Here is a 17,460-nt window from a genome sequence, read left to right as displayed (position 1 = left end):
TCTAAAATGATATTAAACTAAAGCCTGATTTATCGCATTGCTTAGTAAAATAAATTACTGTCATTTGAGAATAAACATTTATTTATGTATTAATGAATTAATTAATTGATTAATCAATCAATCAATCAATCAATCAATCAATCAATCAATCAATTAATGGCACAATAATCCTCTGAATAAAATTAAGGGGTTAATTTCCAAACGGATAGGCAAGGCTATAGGGCTAGGGCTAGGCTATGACCCAATCATGTATCCACAGGCGGTACATGGATTTTGCAACTTGCAAGAATGATCAGAGGTAAATTGTGGTGTGGCAACTTCAGCAGAGTCAGAACATCCGACGCACAACAGGCAGGAGAGTTGTGTTCCAGCCATGGGAACTTTATTAGACAGACTAGTTATATTGACGATATTATTATCAGTTGCTTCAAATGCTTTCGGTAAGTGGGATTTTATTCTTTCGGTTGTGATAAAATAAAAAATAAATAAAAAACTTTTGTGCGAATGTATCTAGGCAGGCTACTAAAAACTTTTAAACGGTGAAGTATTAGCTGCAGACTGCTATTATAGCCCAAGTTTATGTTTATGTTTATGTATGTTTCTTTATCGTTTACAAAAACGTTGTGAGTACAAGATTTATCCTCTTCGCTAATCTCGCTAACTTTTTTTCGTATTACCTTATAAGGGAGTGAAAATACACGGGATCTGTAGACAGACTATCCCACTTGTTTGCCCCATGGGACACACCTATTAGCCTGCTGCACATGCGTTGCACCGACAACACATTCTGTTTTGGGAATCATATCATAGGCTACAATGGAGTATAGCTTATGAAAATGAACTCTTACAATTACTTAGGGTTAGGGTTAGGTTAGGACATTCCCTTGGTCATGGGCTACTATAATTGGTTGTATAAATTGCATTTAAGTATTTATTTAAATGTCTGCTCTTGCAAGGCTCTTATGGCAGAGGTTCTCAAATTAGGGTCTGGGGACCCATGGTGGGTCTCCAGCAAAATGCATTTTAATTTCACTATTATTTCACTGGCTAGAAGTAGAAAATGCAGACTCGCCCCACCTACACATACTACAGTAAGATAACTGTCATAAATGGAATTTTACAACAAAATTCTCTAATGGGGGTCCTCCCTGGCACAAACATTTCAAATGGGGGTCCACAGTTTGTTAAGAGAACCCTCCTTGTGCGGAACATTATTTTGTGACCTGCTTTATCTGTTGATCTAAACAGGATTTCTCAGTCAAAGACTAAGGAAACCTCAAATGAAATGTGGTTAATGGATGACATGCAAAGTGCTGCTTGTCTAAATGCTAGTCTAAAACACTAAAGGAGAAGTAGTTATTAAATTATTATGGGTTGTTAATGCATTATCTTTGTGTTTTCATGTTTATTATGCTATGTTATGTTTGTGTTTATCTCAGGCTCCAACATCTGTACATCAAGAGGAGTGAGCAATTGTCGTCAATGTTTGGCTATTCACCCTAGTTGTGCTTGGTGCTCTCAGGAGGTGAGAATATCATGCACGCACACACACGCACGCACGCACGCACACACATGTCCAGGCTGTACCTCGTTCTTAGCTCAGCGTTGCGTGTTTGAACATGACCCCCCTGCAACATTCCATACTGTTGCTTTCTCCTTTATCCATTACACACCTTACCTTCTCCGCTTCCATTGAACTTAATTAAGATGTAATGTGTGTCATTGCTGATAATGCTGTGCCAACATGACCTGGCTGTGTTTCATGGGTGCAGGAGTTGGGAAAGGGGGGCTCCAGTGTGTCGCGCTGTGACCTGAAGCAGAACCTGCTGGATGGGGGCTGTGCTGCCACGGCCGTGGAGTTTCCCCTCAGTTCCCTGAATGTCCAGAAGGACACGCCTCTGAGTGACAAGGCTTCGGGGACAGCTCATGTCACTCAGATTAGGCCTCAGAAGGTCCACATGGTGCTGAGACCAGGTACCAGACACTGCACGGCACGCACGGACGCACACGCATGATGCACGCACGCACGCACACACGCACACACACACACACACACACACACACACACACACACACACACACACACACACACACACACACACACACACACACACACACACACACACACACACACACACTTAGCAGCTCCTGCCTTGTTTGAACAGTTTTTAGTGGGCGCATAAGTCTATTATGAGTGAGAACGGCACTTCCATATTCTAGTGGGCGAGTCCTACTGGGAATGTTAAAAAGCAACGTGACAGCAGAGTCCTGTGGCAGGGGTGCATACGTTGGTTAGACATACTAACAGTGACAGGCTTTAGTCCGACAACACCTTCGCTCCCGACATGCATGGCAGGTTAAAAATAACCTGTGGCAGGTTAAAACTAACCCGTGGCTCCCGACATGCGCAGCAGGTTAAAACTAACCTGTGGCAGGTTAAAACTAACACGTGGCTCCTGACATGCGCAGCAGGTTAAAACTAACCCGTGGCAGGTTAAAACTAACCCGTGGTAGGTTAAAACTAACCTGTGGCTTCCTGCGAGGTTAGGTTTAGGGTTTGGGTTTTGGGTAGGGTGTCGGACTAATGCCTGTCGGACTGACGTTGGACCAAACACATGCACCTTCGCCCCCAACTCGTCATTGTATTACGACCTGAGAGTGACAATTTGTTGATCATAACTCTAATTTTAATCTTTAATTGTAGCTATAACATGTTATTTTACCATTTTCCTCATTGTTATTTCTTTCTCAGATGATGCCAGGCATTTCACTGTGTCAGTGAAGCAGGTTGAGGATTACCCAGTAGATCTCTACTATCTGATGGACCTTTCTTTCTCTATGAAGGATGACTTGGTTAGTCTTCGCACCTTGGGCAAAGGGCTGGCTGCAGCCATGGCCAAGAAAACAAGTAACCTGCGCATGGGCTTTGGAGCCTTTGTAGACAAACCTGTGTCACCATACATGTACCTCGCCCCTAAGGAAGCAGTCACAAACCCTTGCTATGGGTAGGTGTTGATCATGTTTCACACATTATGTAGAGTAGGAGTAGGAGGAGGATTTGAATACTAGATTTCATAATATCCTGGCCACTGCAAATGATCATTAAAATTGGCTAATGGGAGGGCGGGCCGGCCGGAAGACCACGGTCGCATCACTCTGACTCAGACATAAACAAACCGATACACCCATACAGGTATATGCAGGACCATGGCTACTTCACTACTGTAATTTCCAACCATGACACATTTTTATCTCAAATTATATTTTCATTATGATCATTATGCATTTATGTGGAGACTATTCTATTCAATCTATCTATGATGTATAGATATTTCACCACCATACATACCCCTGTCTCTTTGTATAGAATTTCGACTACATGCAGGGCTCAGTTTGGATTCAAGCATGTGCTGTCACTGACAGAGAAGGTGGAACGCTTCACTGAGGAGGTGAACAAGGAGCAGATATCCAGAAACAGAGATACACCAGAGGGTGGCTTTGATGCTGTCATGCAGGCAGTGGTGTGCAAGGTATGAAAATGTGTGCATGCAGAGTTGCACATGAATTGCGCAGTACATTCACACTTAAATGCTCATGTATTCATATTCACAAATAAGCAAAACAGATTTGTGCACTTGCACACAGTGTTATCATTTCTGCGTGTTATATGGCAGGTAAAAGTTTGCCATCCAGATGCCAACATTTTTGGAACTACAGTATGTTGCAGACAGCAACCTTTCGCACTACGTTAACATTTTGCATACTATGTTGATGCCAAAGGCAACTGTCTGCATGCTATGTTGATGCCAGAAGAATGCAGATGTGTACACTATTCCAAATAAGGTAACCTTCTTAAGGTTAGGTAAGGTGGTGTATTGTTATGCCTAGTCTCATGTTGCCTCAGATCAGACTTACATCTGGCAAAAATAAATTCATTGAATGGGCTTGGATAGTGGAGAAAATCAGCACTAACAAGCCTAACTGCTTTGAAAACCAATCCAGATACCGTCCCAGTAAATTAAACTACTGATGCACAAACTTGAACACATCATCAGTGTTGTAAACCTAGAATCGTTGGGTGTTTCTGGGTCTTACAACATACACCTACTGTCTCTTGCGACACTAAGAGGCTTCAGGTGCTGTGGGCGTCCGGGCCTGGCTCCTCCTTCGTCTGACCAGAAGTCCTGGCAGAATCCTTCTGTGCGGCAAACAGCACACATCTCAGCCTCGGCACCATACGAGGCTGATTTTAAACCCTCTTTACAGGTTTTACTGCAATCTGTAGCTTTTGGTTCCTTCTCACGGAGGAAGTGGTTTGGGCTGCCAACCATCACCACCAGCCCCAGATTCTCAGATTCTCAGCCCCAGATCTCTCCGTCCGTCCTCTGTCTCTCCAGATGTCACCACACTCTTCGTGGTCGTCACGTCACCCAGTCCCTCATATGTCCAGCTTTCCGGGTTTGTGTAAACACAAATATTGGCTTGTGATTGGCTGGTCACCCTATAGCGATGATTTGATTGGCTGAGCAAAGTACATATTGAAGATAAAAATGAGGGCCGAAAAGTGAAGACGGATTTTGTGATTGGCCAGAATAAGATGATGTATGATGATAAGAGCGCCCCTCACTTCACACAGGTGTGAATCTTTGAGGGGCGCTAGCCACTCCTATGTCCAGCTTTTAGTGTGCGTGCACAAATTTGTCCTACACAAACATTAAATTCCCATTGACAATGAAGGGACAATTTTACGTCATAGTGTAAACACAAACATTGCGTAAGACAAACATTGATATGTTGTATATATAGGAGTCTTTCAACTCTCAAGTCAACTCAAGTCCGTAGGAAGTCGGCGATGATGATGTACGATGATAAGAGCGCCCCTCACTTCACACGGGTGTGATTTTTTAAATCTCTGAATTGTTCCACCCAGTTGTAGCCCATTCATTGAATTCAGATGTACAGTACCAGATGTATCAGTAGGCGAGATCTCTGAACGTCTGGCTACATGAGACTAGCTAATGGTTAAAGTAAGGGTTTGGGTTGGGACAAGGTTTACAGTAGGTGGACTACCACGTAATCTTCATTCCATCTGCAAATTATCTGCATTCCTTCAGCGTCAACATGGAATGCAAAAGGCGAGGGAGTCAGCATGTGTGCACCAAAGGTACAGTACAGTACCTGCCCAAGTTGCAGCTTAGGGCAACTCACAGTGGTTCCCAAACTTTTCAGCCCGTGACCCAAAACAGAAATTAGATATTCGCCCGGAACCCAAACTAGTGAAAATAGCCGATCTACAAGCTCACAACGCGCCACGCTGTTACTTCTTAAATATTTGTTCTAATTTATGGAATTTCTTAGATTTTTCTTTTATTTCTTCATGACATCAGTGGGATTTTTTTTAAATTGTAATAACAATTACAATTCAAATGTAGGAAACAAAAACTAAGGGTGCCCATAACAATGTGTCCATGACCCACACATGTTGGGAAACTTTTGGAAACAGTGAACTAGAGAGGTTCATGCTCTGAATGGAGTGCATTGCAGCTCCGCCAGGCTGTCTGGTTCAGTGCCAAATCAACCCCTCCGATGGCCCTGGCGCTACACCAAATCAAAAGGCCCCATGCACACGCGCAAAAGTGATTTGCGTGCAGCCGTGCACGTAACACAATCAAGAACGACACTAGTCAGTGAATGGACACGTTCAGCGCACCGCCAGCACTATCGCCGCTGCTCCCAATAGAGTTATAAGGCTGCTCCCCGACGCTGGATCTGCTATTTTTTAATGTACTCCCACCGAGTGGTTAAGAAACTGTTTGACAAAAACACTAGCTGGGGTTCCTCCATTCCTGTGTTGCGTTACATTGAAATCGGTAACCTATGAATACGGTTTCGACGGAAGCAACAGCTGTACCTATTTAAATTAGTCATCATCAGGGCCATGTAAACTGCGGGCCCTGACGCTTAAACTCCAGTAAATTCCATTGTTAATCCGGGCCTGGTCCATATCATATCTTTGATTTATGAAGTATTTTCACATGATTTCAGGCTGATCCGCCTGCTATTAATTTCCATAATAAAATGGAAGCTACATCTTTAAAATGATACTAAACATAAGGTTAATGTGTGGAGGTACTGGCAACGTCTACAAGAAATGTGACACTGATCGGTGATCGGCCCAGCGTTTGTGAGATTAGCTCCGGACAGATTAGCCACCAGCCCAACTGCCTTTGGGCTGGTGGACATAACTACGGCATGAGAAGAGGCTGCTCATGGTTTTCTCTCATCCCTCTTTTCAATCTCTTTTAGGACCAGATCGGCTGGCGTCCAGATGCATCCCACCTGCTGGTGTTCACCACTGATGCTGATACTCACATTGCACTGGATGGACGCATCGCTGGGCTGGTCCAACCCAATGATGGCCTTTGTCACCTTGATAGCAACAGCAACTATAACAAGTCTACTGTGCTGGTCAGGAATGTTTGCCTCAGAAATTCAGAATCCTTTTTTAGGTGTTGTCTTGAATTACTTTTTGAGGACTAACAATGACAACACTTGCTTCTTTCTTCTCAGGACTACCCCTCTCTGGCACTCATGAGTAAGAAAATGTCTGAAAATAATATCAACCTGGTCTTTGCTGTGACCAGCATTATGATGGACCTCTACCAGGTAAAGATGATTTACAGCATGTGTCATAGTATGTGTTATCATTAAGAAAAACAAAATGATCTCTTTGTTCCTGACATGCGTCACTGATCTCTCTGTTCAGAGCTTCAGCCAACTCATTCCAGGCTCAACAGTGGGGACACTCCAGTCCGATTCTGGGAATGTTATTGAACTCATTCAGGAAGCGTATGATGTAAGAAAATCAGAAAATCTTACTCAAAGTAATTGTCTACCTATACATTTCTAGTAAGATTAAATGTACACTACATTGTGGCTACATTTAGCAAAACATTGCTGAATTATTACTTGACAACTTCAGTGACCTCTCACTTATATCATTTGTGTGAACAGAGGATCCGCTCTAAGGTGGAACTGGAGCTGGTGGATGTCCCAGAAGAGCTATCCCTGTCCTTTAACGCATCCTGCCTGGATGGAGTGGTCACCCCGGGGCTCAAGTCCTGCTCTGACCTCAAGATTGGAGACACAGTATGTATCCAAATTATTTTGTTTCTGTTAGCAAACACCTCCGGTGTGTTTATCTTTTTTCTTTTCTTTTTTTTCCTTTCTTTTAGGTAAAAGTGAAGGTGAAATTCGTAACCACCTAACCATAGCTGATCACAAGCTCACATTGTGTCGCATTGCTGTACGCTGCGATCCTCAAGATATGCTATTCTTGAAAATGTTTTGAAAATATCTGGGACGCTAGGCTTAAAGTAGTTAACATTACATACATCCACACAAAACACCCAGAGATCACTAGTCTTGCGTGGCCACTGCTGGCCAGTTAATTTTCAAATGCTTCCGTCATACAGTCTGGAGAACGGAAGCTCTGATCATGAGCAATCGATAAAGCGGAAGTGAAGCCTCCTCCCCACTTCCGTTTCGTCTTTACAGTTGCGCACATTTATCCTAATATGAATAGAAATCATCTATGCATAATATAGCTTTCTGCTTAGCAGAAATGGATATTAAAAAGTTAAATGTAAAGATATTTCTTCCTTGTTCGGATTTCGGGAGGTGTAGTTCAAGACTTTATATAGCATTCGGGGATTGTGGAATAGTTGTTTGGCTACACGAGACTAAGAGATCACAAACACATTTTGTCCTTACAGGTGACATTCAGTGTGGAGGCTCGGCTGCGTGGCTGCCCTAAGGAGAAGAGCCGTACGTTTACTATCAAACCTCGGGGCTTCAAGGATGCCCTGGAGGTCACCGTGGAGTTTGCCTGCGGGTGTAACTGTGAGGCTCAAGCTGAAGCTGATAGCCCCATCTGTAACCAAGGCAATGGAACATATGAATGCGGCGTGTGTCAGTGTCACCAGGGGCGTCTGGGCCCACGCTGTGAATGCGCTCATGGGGATTACAGTCCGTCTGATGACGCTAACTGCAGCCCAAAGTCGGAAAGTCGTGTCTGCAGTGGGAGAGGGGACTGTGTGTGTGGAGAGTGCTCCTGCCATAGAAATGAGTTTGGAGAAGTCTGGGGCAAGTACTGCGAATGTGACGATTTCAACTGCCTGCGCTTCAAAGGGGAACTGTGTTCAGGTGAGCAGATGTTTATAAAAAGGTACCTTGGTACTAAACACTGTCTTGTTCCTATTGAATGACCTTGTATAGAACACTTACAAAATGCAGATGCCAATAAGCAGAGTTGTGTTATTATTATTACCATTGTTTGTACCCAATTCATTCAGACAGTCGCATGATCAACATGAAAACCATCTATTGCAATGATCAATATGAGCATTATATATTATGTGGCTCTGCTCCTGTGATGCAATCTGTGGAAGCATGACACGGTCTCTGAAATCACAACAATCCGGAAGCAGGGCCTAAAGATACATGGATATCACATGGACATCATAGACATATGAACTCCTCATAGGGCAGAACCTAAAGACACTCGGATACTAAAAGAACATATTAAATCTATGTGATCCCACTTTGAATGTCATGCTGACATAGTGAAGACCTAAATGCTACTACAGAAGGAGGCTGGGTAGGTTGAGGGAGTTTAATCACTGAACAGCTGGCAATATCAGTAGCGGCGAGATGGGCTTTTTTCCTTTTTTTAAAACAAATCCTGTGGCAGATTCGTCTGGCTAGTGGCGAGATATGTTGAGCATATTAGAGTGAGTGACCGGTCTGCTTAAATAGTGTAGATTAATCAGGATAATGGCCTCATGTAATTGGAGAGTGTATGAGCATTGGGACTACCACGATGCTCCATGCTCTGTAGAGCCTCTGTACATGCTGTTCAGTGTTAGCATGGAACATGACTCATCCGGCTTCCTTTGCATACGTTTTGTGTGTTGTGTAAATTTCTAAACAAGTATCCGAGTGGAAAACAGCAACTGTTTCTTGTTGCTAGAGCTTTATCTTAATTGGCCTGAAAGAGCCCTATTATTTTCTTGGAAATAGAGGGGCTGAACAAACTAGCGCTGGAAACTGGCGGTGACTTCCTATTGGTCCCCCCACTCCCCTCCTCCTCCCCTCCCCAGTAGGACGCAGCGGATAACACTGACGTCACCACATTTGGAGAGACGCGGCGCCCCTCTGCACTAGCTGTTATTGGTTTAGCGAAATACACCACTGCTATGCCACTTTTCCTTCCTCGCTCGCCCAGGCTCCCCCCCCTGAAAACAAAACGCCTGCGGTTTCCGAGGCTATATATCAATGTTCTTAATCTTAACAAACTGTGATGAGACATGAGTTGGCATCACTCCCTGTTATTACATTACACCACAGTACAGTTACTCAATCACAACTATTACATTTAACTGTTCTTGACTCTTGCCTTTAAGCAATTTGATGCAATAGTGTTGCACCTGTGTGGACCTTCTGGTATATTTAAGGCGTGAGAGGAGCGAGCTGATCGATCAATATCGATCAAACAGAAATAATCCCCCTAAACCGGCCAAGCTTTGATGTTTGTACACGCTGTCTTATTTCATCGTAGTTGGAAAATGTAGCTGATTGAGTCTAAAACCCTGGCTGTTATGACTCACAATATCATGCATGAATAATAGTGGGAAGGGAGTTGAAAGGGAGTATCTTGCACTATGATTCACTACCTAAATAAATTTCCACATTTGGTATGAATCTTAGTTAAGTTCAAACAAAGAACCAGCGTCATGCAAACATAATAACAGTGTGTATGTGCATGTGTGTGGGGGGTTTGGGTCTGCATTGATGTAAAGGGAGTAAATAATAATCTCAATGTGTGTTGTTTTCTTAAAGACTGGATGATATGATATAGATATGACAGCTATTTGCATTAAGATCGCACAGAACACTGTGACTTCCTGTATGACTGAAGTTGTACGGTCACAATGTGATTTTCTTTCCCTATGGGCCCCAGCTCCCATGAACCCTGAAGCAAAAAAAACATAAATAGTCGGCGTTTTATTCTTTCTCTACAAGGAGAGAAAGGGAGGAGCATGATTCAACAAGCATGTCCCCAGGGTCCATAAACAGGACGCAAGAGAGAACAGAAGTTAGCATTCCTCTGTCTGTCTGTCTGTCTGTCTGTCTGTCTGTCTGTCTGTCTGTCTGTCTGTCTGTCTGTCTGTCTGTCTGTCTGTCTGTCTGTCTGTCTGTCTGTCTGTCTGTCTGTCTGTCTGTCTGTCTGTCTGCCTGCCTGCCTGCCTGCCTGCCTGCCTGTCTGTCTGTCTGTCTGTCTGTCTGTCTGTCTGTCTCATACACACATACTTTAACAACCCGGTCTCTCCACAACACGGTGAAATAACACGGATTGGCAAACTGCATTTCCGTACATACACTATACACTATGTCCCCATTAACATGATGCACAATGTGGCGCCGGTGTCATTATAGCCAAGTTGGTGTCCGTGCATAACAGCCTACTTGGTCTGCGATAACAATACAAATGAAATTATATACTGTAGATATATCGCTACTAACGCACTTTTAGGTTCCAACACTGTCAGGCCACCGTGCATCGTATTGAAGCTAATAGAGTGGATTTCAGTGTAATACGTACAGATTTGGGGGGTTTTGTATGTACAGAATTGTAGAATTGAGAGACCGGGTTGACTGCACACACACACACACACACACACACACACACACACACACACACACACACACACACACACACACACACACACACACACACACACACACACACACACACACACACACACACACTCTCCTAATTTATTTACAGTATCGTTTGCTATCTAAATATTTTCCTGCTCTTCCCTCTTTCATGGACCCCAAGATTTACATTCCCTGACGTCCAGGAATGTAATTAATGGGAAGGATTATTATGCAGCCTCAGAGACAGGGAGGTGATGTTAGCCAGAACGCTCCCTCATATGTCTGTGACTCAACGTTACAACAAATGAGGCAATGCGAGCAGGACTGGCTAATGTCAAGCTTTATCTTTATTTGGCTGAGATAACTATGCAGGTCATAAAAATAATCCATACACTGCTTAAACATATGCTAGTGAATTCATGTTTTCTTTGGTTTGTGCTATATTATGCTTCAACCACTTGCTGTGATATGTAAAGGTACTGTTAACCATTAACCAGTGAGACTACCTAACCTGTAGCTACTTGTACAGTAGCTGGTTTCCTCTGAAAAGGACTCTCTTAGCTCAGAGAGACAGTGAGGGTATATGAGAGGGAGGTAACTGGGGGAACTGGATGATGGAATTGGATGGAGGAGTTTGTTTAACGTGACATTAACAATGCCAGAAGCAGTGGCGTGCACAGATAGACACTAGGGGGTGCTAGAGCACCCCCTGCCCTTTTGGCAATGTGCCCTTTTGAAAAAAAATGAACTTTTTTTTTTGTTTGTGGCGCGCTATGAGCTTGTAGATCTGCTATTTTTCAATAGCTAAAGCATAACATAATGCTAACACCAAAAGGGGTTCCCGCCCCAAAATGGATTAAGGCAACCGGCCGGTTCCACGCGCTGCACAAGGTGCCCTTTTTTAACTTGCACAAGGTGCCCTTTTTTTCTAAATGTCTGTGCACGCCACTGGCCAGAAGATTCCCCAGAGCTCTTGGATTAGTGGCCCTTTAACCCACCACTCCTCCACTCTGCTCCAGCTCAGCTGTGTGTGACTCAGTTATGTCGCTCTTTAGTCATTCATTGCCAAACATTGTGTTTTGTTTCCTGTGAGAACTGGGCTGCTGTGTGGCCATTGTGTCTGGCACATTTCTTAACATGCCAACGTGGGCAGTTTGACCGTATCCTTGGTATAAGAGCACACCCAGATCCTGTGATGGGAGATTTCTCCCTGTGATCCTGTTTATCTACTACAAGTATGGTTCCTGCTACAAAGGCAGAGTTTCCTTCAGGAAATTCTTTCAGAGAGAGTTGTTCAGTGTGTGTGTGTGTGTGTGTGTGTGTGTGTGTGTGTGTGTGTGTGTGTGTGTGTGTGTGTGTGTGTGTGTGTGTGTGTGTGTGTGTGTGTGTGTGTGTGTGTGTGTGTGTGTGTGTGTGTGTGTGTGTGTGTGTGTGTGTGTGTGCGTGCGCGCGCGCGCGCGCGCGCGCGCGCGCGCGCGTGCGTGCGTGCGTGCGTGCGTGCGTGCGTGCGTGCGTGCGCGTGTCTGTGGTGATGGGGATCCCACTTTACATGGATTATCAGTGTGTATTTTTCACAACAGAATATATCGTTTGTCTGAATTTATGGGTGATTCATGTGCGATGACGACAGCCTTTCGTAAACACGGCTGCCTCTAGACATGCACAATACATTATAGACATGTTTGTGTTAATAGGGAACTGACTCAGCTAGGCTCAAGTGGTCAGACCGACCTGTTACATCATCAATTCCAGAGATTGAGGGTCTGAATCACAAAAGGTCAGGTAAACCTCTGATTGGCTGGACTGTAACGGAAGTCTGTGGTTTTCCAGTCTTCTGGAAAACTCACTCTCAAGCAACGATTCACTGTTGCAAAACCGTGAATAATGTGTATACGGAGATTTTGCCTGTCCAGCTCCACCAAAGTGATTATGTTATGTACATCAACAAACCTGGTCAGGTGCATAACAAAAGACCAAGAAGACAGAGGGGGAGATCAAATTAAGTCTTGTATAAGCATTAGAGATGACATTGTATTGACCATAACATGCCTTTCCATCCTGTGCAGGCCATGGAAAATGTGACTGTGGGTTCTGTCGCTGTGATTCTGGCTGGACAGGAGAAAACTGTAACTGCACAACACGTACCGACAAATGCGAGTCCACTATGGGCATGTTGTGCAGCGGCCGGGGCCAGTGTGTGTGTGGGATCTGTGAGTGCACCCAACCTGGAGCCTATGGGAGCACCTGTGACAAATGCCCCACCTGCCCTGATGCCTGCACTATCAAGAAGTAATTCCATTACTTTATGCTCAAGATTAATTTATCAGGATTACTTAACCAAATGAACTCTAGCGTAAGTAAGTAATTAAGTAATTAAGTAAAGTACAATGGACCACAATTTAAACAATCAAGTTAAAACAAGGCACATAAGAACAAAACATTGACCTACACAAGTGAGTCAGGTAAAAACTTACTTGGTTACTTTTTATGATTTGGGGCAAACACTCAACAAAAATAGCCAATCCACAATCTCACAATGCGTCATGTGTTGTGAGATACATTGGATATATGGGTATATGTGACTATGGCTAATGGTTCATGGATATATGGGTAATGGTTTGGTGTTGTGTTTGCAGGGACTGTGTAGAGTGTAAGCACTTCAAGAGAGGACCGCTCAATGATGCTAACTCTTGCACCAGAATGTGCAGAGATGAAATTAGCCTTGTGAAGGACCTGGGTGAGAGATTATGTTTCTATTATTATAATACCTCTATATACTTCTTATACTATTACATAACATCGTTGTTGTTGAATGAATAATGTTTTGATCATTCTAAAGTGCTGTTTAAACTTTGAATTGTGCTGTAGTATACCTCAGATAACCAAGATAAATGGGGTAGGTCAAATCATTCAATCTGATTGGGTGTTGATAGTATGGTATTTTAACTGCATACACCATGTACCATGGCAATGAAGCCAAATGTGTTTCAGTTCTATATCACCGTGGCTGAGGAGAAACACTTGGCTGGAACCAAACAAAATACAAACATTAAGGGGAACTGCAACTGCTAAAAAGATGTAGAGAGACAGGAAATCAAGGGTTTGCGGTGCGAATGTCTCTCATCTCTCTCTGCCCTTGATTTCCTGTCAAGACAGTCACATTCTAAACTGTGTCGTGCTCACAAATTGGCTGAACCACCAGGCACTCCAAAAAAAAATCGAAAAGTTAACATTTGCGCAGGCAATGAGATTTAATATCTATGCCATTATATCACAGTGCTTTTCAGCATGACAACCAAGCCTGACTGAGTTATTGCTTAAATAATCCATGAGAGGCTGTGGTATCATAATTACAGTAGCCTATATCACAGATAGAGGTTTCGCTAAATAACCAATAGCCATGATTTAATACCACAATAATATCACAGTCTCAAGTGCATTTTTGCACAAGACCTTTATCAGTGATAAAAAGCAAGACTCACTTGCAAAATGTCAACCAAAAACTGTATGTTGCAAGCCGACCCGTAGTGTGTTTATGGTATAGACTCAGAGAATGTAAGTGTGGTCCTATTGGGACCATATTAGAATGACCTATGTGGTCCAACTCTGGACCACCTCCTCCAATCTGGGAACCCATCTGCAGAAAAAAACAAGTCTCAATGTGGGTGGTCGTTTTGGCTTCTAACTCCTCCAGTGTTTCATTAAACGGCTTCAGTGCCAAATCAATGGCCTTTTTCAGAGTGGTGGTAAGCGTGGAAGTTAACTCCGCAATTAAAATATACCAGAGTTTGTCCAAATCAGGTGGAACTAAGGGTATTGTCAGCTGGCGTGGTCAGGGCATATTTTGAAGAAAATACTGAGTATAATTTAAAAAATGCCTGGGTTTTAGTCCAAGTTATAATAGTATCCTCGGGAGCGTTTCGTTCATGCGTCTCTCCCGATCACATGTTCAACTGGAAGTTCCACGGTGTTGGACTTTTAAATCTGTCTTGAGAAATTAGTGTGCCTCAGAAGGAACTCAGTCAGTATAATCACTTTAGCTGCCTAATTTGTCTTACTTTCCTGTCTAATCCATATCCCATTTTTTTCCCCTTAGAATTCCGTGATAAGAATGCTGTCAACTGCACATATAAGGATGAAAATGACTGCATAGAGCGTTTTCAGTATTATGAGGATGAAAGCGGAAAAGCATTTCTGTATGTGGTAGAGGAACCAGGTAAGTGTGTGTGTGTGTGTGTGTGTGTGTGTGTGTGTGTGTGTGTGTGTGGGGTTCTCATATGAACACACATATGAGAACAATGTGTGTTCATGTCAGCTGGTTAGACACTTAATTAGTTGCTTGTCAAAAACAAGCAATTAGTTAACTTGATGAGAACACTGTAGAATACATTAGTACTGTGTAGGACTGTTGATTTTCACTTGACTCTTCCTTTTATGCTACCGTCTGTCTGTCTGTCTGTCTGTCTGTCTGTCTGTCTGTCTGTCTGTCTGTCTGTCTGTCTGTCTTTCGCTGTCCCTCCTTGTCTCTGTTTTGTCAGAGTGTCCTAAGGGTCCTGATATCCTGGTAGTGCTCTTGGCAGTGGTTGGAGCCATTCTGTTTCTGGGCCTGGCTGGCCTGCTCATCTGGAAGCTACTGGTCACCATCAATGACCGCAAAGAATTTGCCAAATTTGAGGAAGAGAGAGCCAATGCCAAGTGGGACACGGTGAGATACAAATATTGACAGCATAACGAAACACAAAAAAAGCTGTTTATTAGTGTGACATTGATTCCAAGACAACATTCACTTTATGTTTTATGTTTTGTCTTCTTGTTTACAGGGAAACAATCCATTGTACAAAGGAGCCACGTCTACTTTTACCAATGTGGCATACAGAGGAAACTGAGGACTCATTGTTCGTCTTCTTGTTTGCAAGGAAACAATCTATTGTACATAGATCCAGTGTCTACTTTCACCAACGTAGCACACAGAGGAAACTGAGGACTCATTTTATAAACAATTTCAACAAGAAAAACTCAGGGGTCTGCGACGGATGCAATGTAGTTAAACATACAAATGTGGGAAGAAGCCTGTACACTGTCATGTGACCAGCTACTGTAGATGCATTCTGAATATTTGTCAACAATATGCTGCAATTGTACATATTGTAAAAAAGAAGAAGAAAAAAATAAAAAGGCTCATAAAAGAGCTGCTTGGTTATAGCCTGTGGGCCTAATTTGATTTGAAAGTGTAGCATTCTATGATTGAACATTATGGCATAACTGTACTCAAATCGTCCAGATGCTATGTGGCTAATAGTTAATAATAAACATGCAGTAATCCTGGTCTCTAAACTGCCTCCCCCTGGCCTGATGGAGGGCGCTACGTCCAACCAGGGAAACTCCCCCCTGTCAGGTGTAAAGGAGCGACTTGGACAGTCATGCATGAAGGAAGCATGAGTTCAAGTCTGTTGCTCTCCCCAGGTTGGCGGAGGGTGTGTAGAGCCCAGGATCACATTAGATAATTGACACATGGGTGAAAAATGGTTACAAAATCGTGGGATAAAAATTTAAATAAAATAAAACAATCATCATCATCATCATCATGAACTTCATCATAGTAATGTTAATATTAATGAATGTTTTGAATCTGTTTGTTGGATTGTGTTTGAATTTGTCAGGTACTGTATGTTATCAAAAAAAAAAAAACATTGACTTTGTGATGTTTTCAAAAACATGCTGTGGAGTTAGGGAAATGTGTTTCTTCTTGAAAATCTATCATTTGGGGATTTGTTTAGGGATGCTATTCCATCGTTGGCAATGCTCATGGCCAAGTAAGAAACAAATGTGCACTTGTTGCTTTTTTGATGCTTTTATTATTTACTGTTTTCATTCAATCACATTTGTCTGTCTGTTTTCAAACGGAGCACATGTTGAGATATTGTTGTAATTGTGTGAAAATGTTTTGCCAATTCATATTGAAGGTATTAAAGATTATGCCAGGAGTACGGTTCATTGATCATTCTTTATTTACAGCAGCACCTGAGAGAAGTCCTAACTAAAACTGACAATCTAATGCTGACCTAGGAGGAATGGCACCAAACTGACCTCATCCCGGTGAAGGGGTTCCATTGCATCTGACACTTTAAACCAGTCTGCATATAGAGCTTACAATTGTTACACATTTATCATTTATCACATATTTTTTATTTTTCTCTTTCAAATTTCAAAACCAACTATAGTATCACTAGTATCATCCCCTCCAGGTGGACCTACTGCGGCATGGTCATGCTGGACCTCCAAAAGGATTTTGACACCGTGAACCACTCCATACTGGTTAACAAGCTAAAAGCAATTGGTTTTGATAGCACATCAGTAAGCTGTATGCAATCCTACCTGGAGGGGAGAGAACAGATGGTGGAGGTGAACGGAACACTGACTCCTTCAAAACCGTTCTCAAAGGGCACCTACGGACGGCTGCAATTCGAAACTGGCCCCCGTAAAATCTGAATCCCCACCCACCCCTTTCCCCCCTCACTGTATATGTTTTCCCCCTTTTTAGCTCCTTTATGATGATTTCCTGTTTTTGGCTATATAGAAGTGTATATTTGTATGTCTTTAAATGTTATGATGAATTGAAAATGATGGACCCAACAAGTGTAATGCTTTATGGTGTCCACTCACAGTTAACAGTTTTTGTATTGAGTTGTGCTTGAAATGTACCGTAATTCTGCAAACTGTTAATAAATACGTCAATCA

At 42.9% G+C, this 17,460-nt stretch overlaps 1 protein-coding gene across 1 annotated transcript; it reads left to right on the top strand.

The window, feature by feature from the left end:
• Positions 1 to 309: 309 nt before the first annotated feature.
• Positions 310 to 16,706, top strand: LOC306937712 (integrin beta-3-like). The gene is made up of 15 exons (XM_079521623.1): positions 310 to 440; positions 1,440 to 1,525; positions 1,773 to 1,974; positions 2,753 to 3,005; positions 3,368 to 3,530; positions 6,307 to 6,468; positions 6,571 to 6,666; positions 6,767 to 6,856; positions 7,015 to 7,149; positions 7,776 to 8,205; positions 12,789 to 13,011; positions 13,359 to 13,459; positions 14,819 to 14,938; positions 15,261 to 15,427; positions 15,543 to 16,706. Exons 1-15 carry the CDS (start codon positions 374 to 376, stop codon positions 15,606 to 15,608), a joined length of 2,361 nt encoding a protein of 786 aa, XP_079377749.1. The 5' UTR covers positions 310 to 373; the 3' UTR covers positions 15,609 to 16,706.
• Positions 16,707 to 17,460: the final 754 nt, after the last annotated feature.

The sequence above is a fragment of the Electrona antarctica genome (genome assembly GCF_951216825.1).
Source record: "Electrona antarctica genome assembly, chromosome: 14".
Classification (NCBI taxonomy): Eukaryota; Metazoa; Chordata; class Actinopteri; order Myctophiformes; family Myctophidae; genus Electrona; species Electrona antarctica.
This window is presented reverse-complemented; position numbering and strand designations above follow the sequence as displayed.

Bases quoted from the DNA above. Each gene is read 5' to 3' on its own strand.
- LOC306937712 (XM_079521623.1), top strand. From the start codon at position 374: ATGGGAACTTTATTAGACAGACTAGTTATATTGACGATATTATTATCA. The intron at 6,667-6,766 runs GTAAAGATGATT...CTCTCTGTTCAG, and splicing joins TTATGATGGACCTCTACCAG to AGCTTCAGCCAACTCATTCC. The intron at 6,857-7,014 runs GTAAGAAAATCA...TTGTGTGAACAG, and splicing joins TCATTCAGGAAGCGTATGAT to AGGATCCGCTCTAAGGTGGA.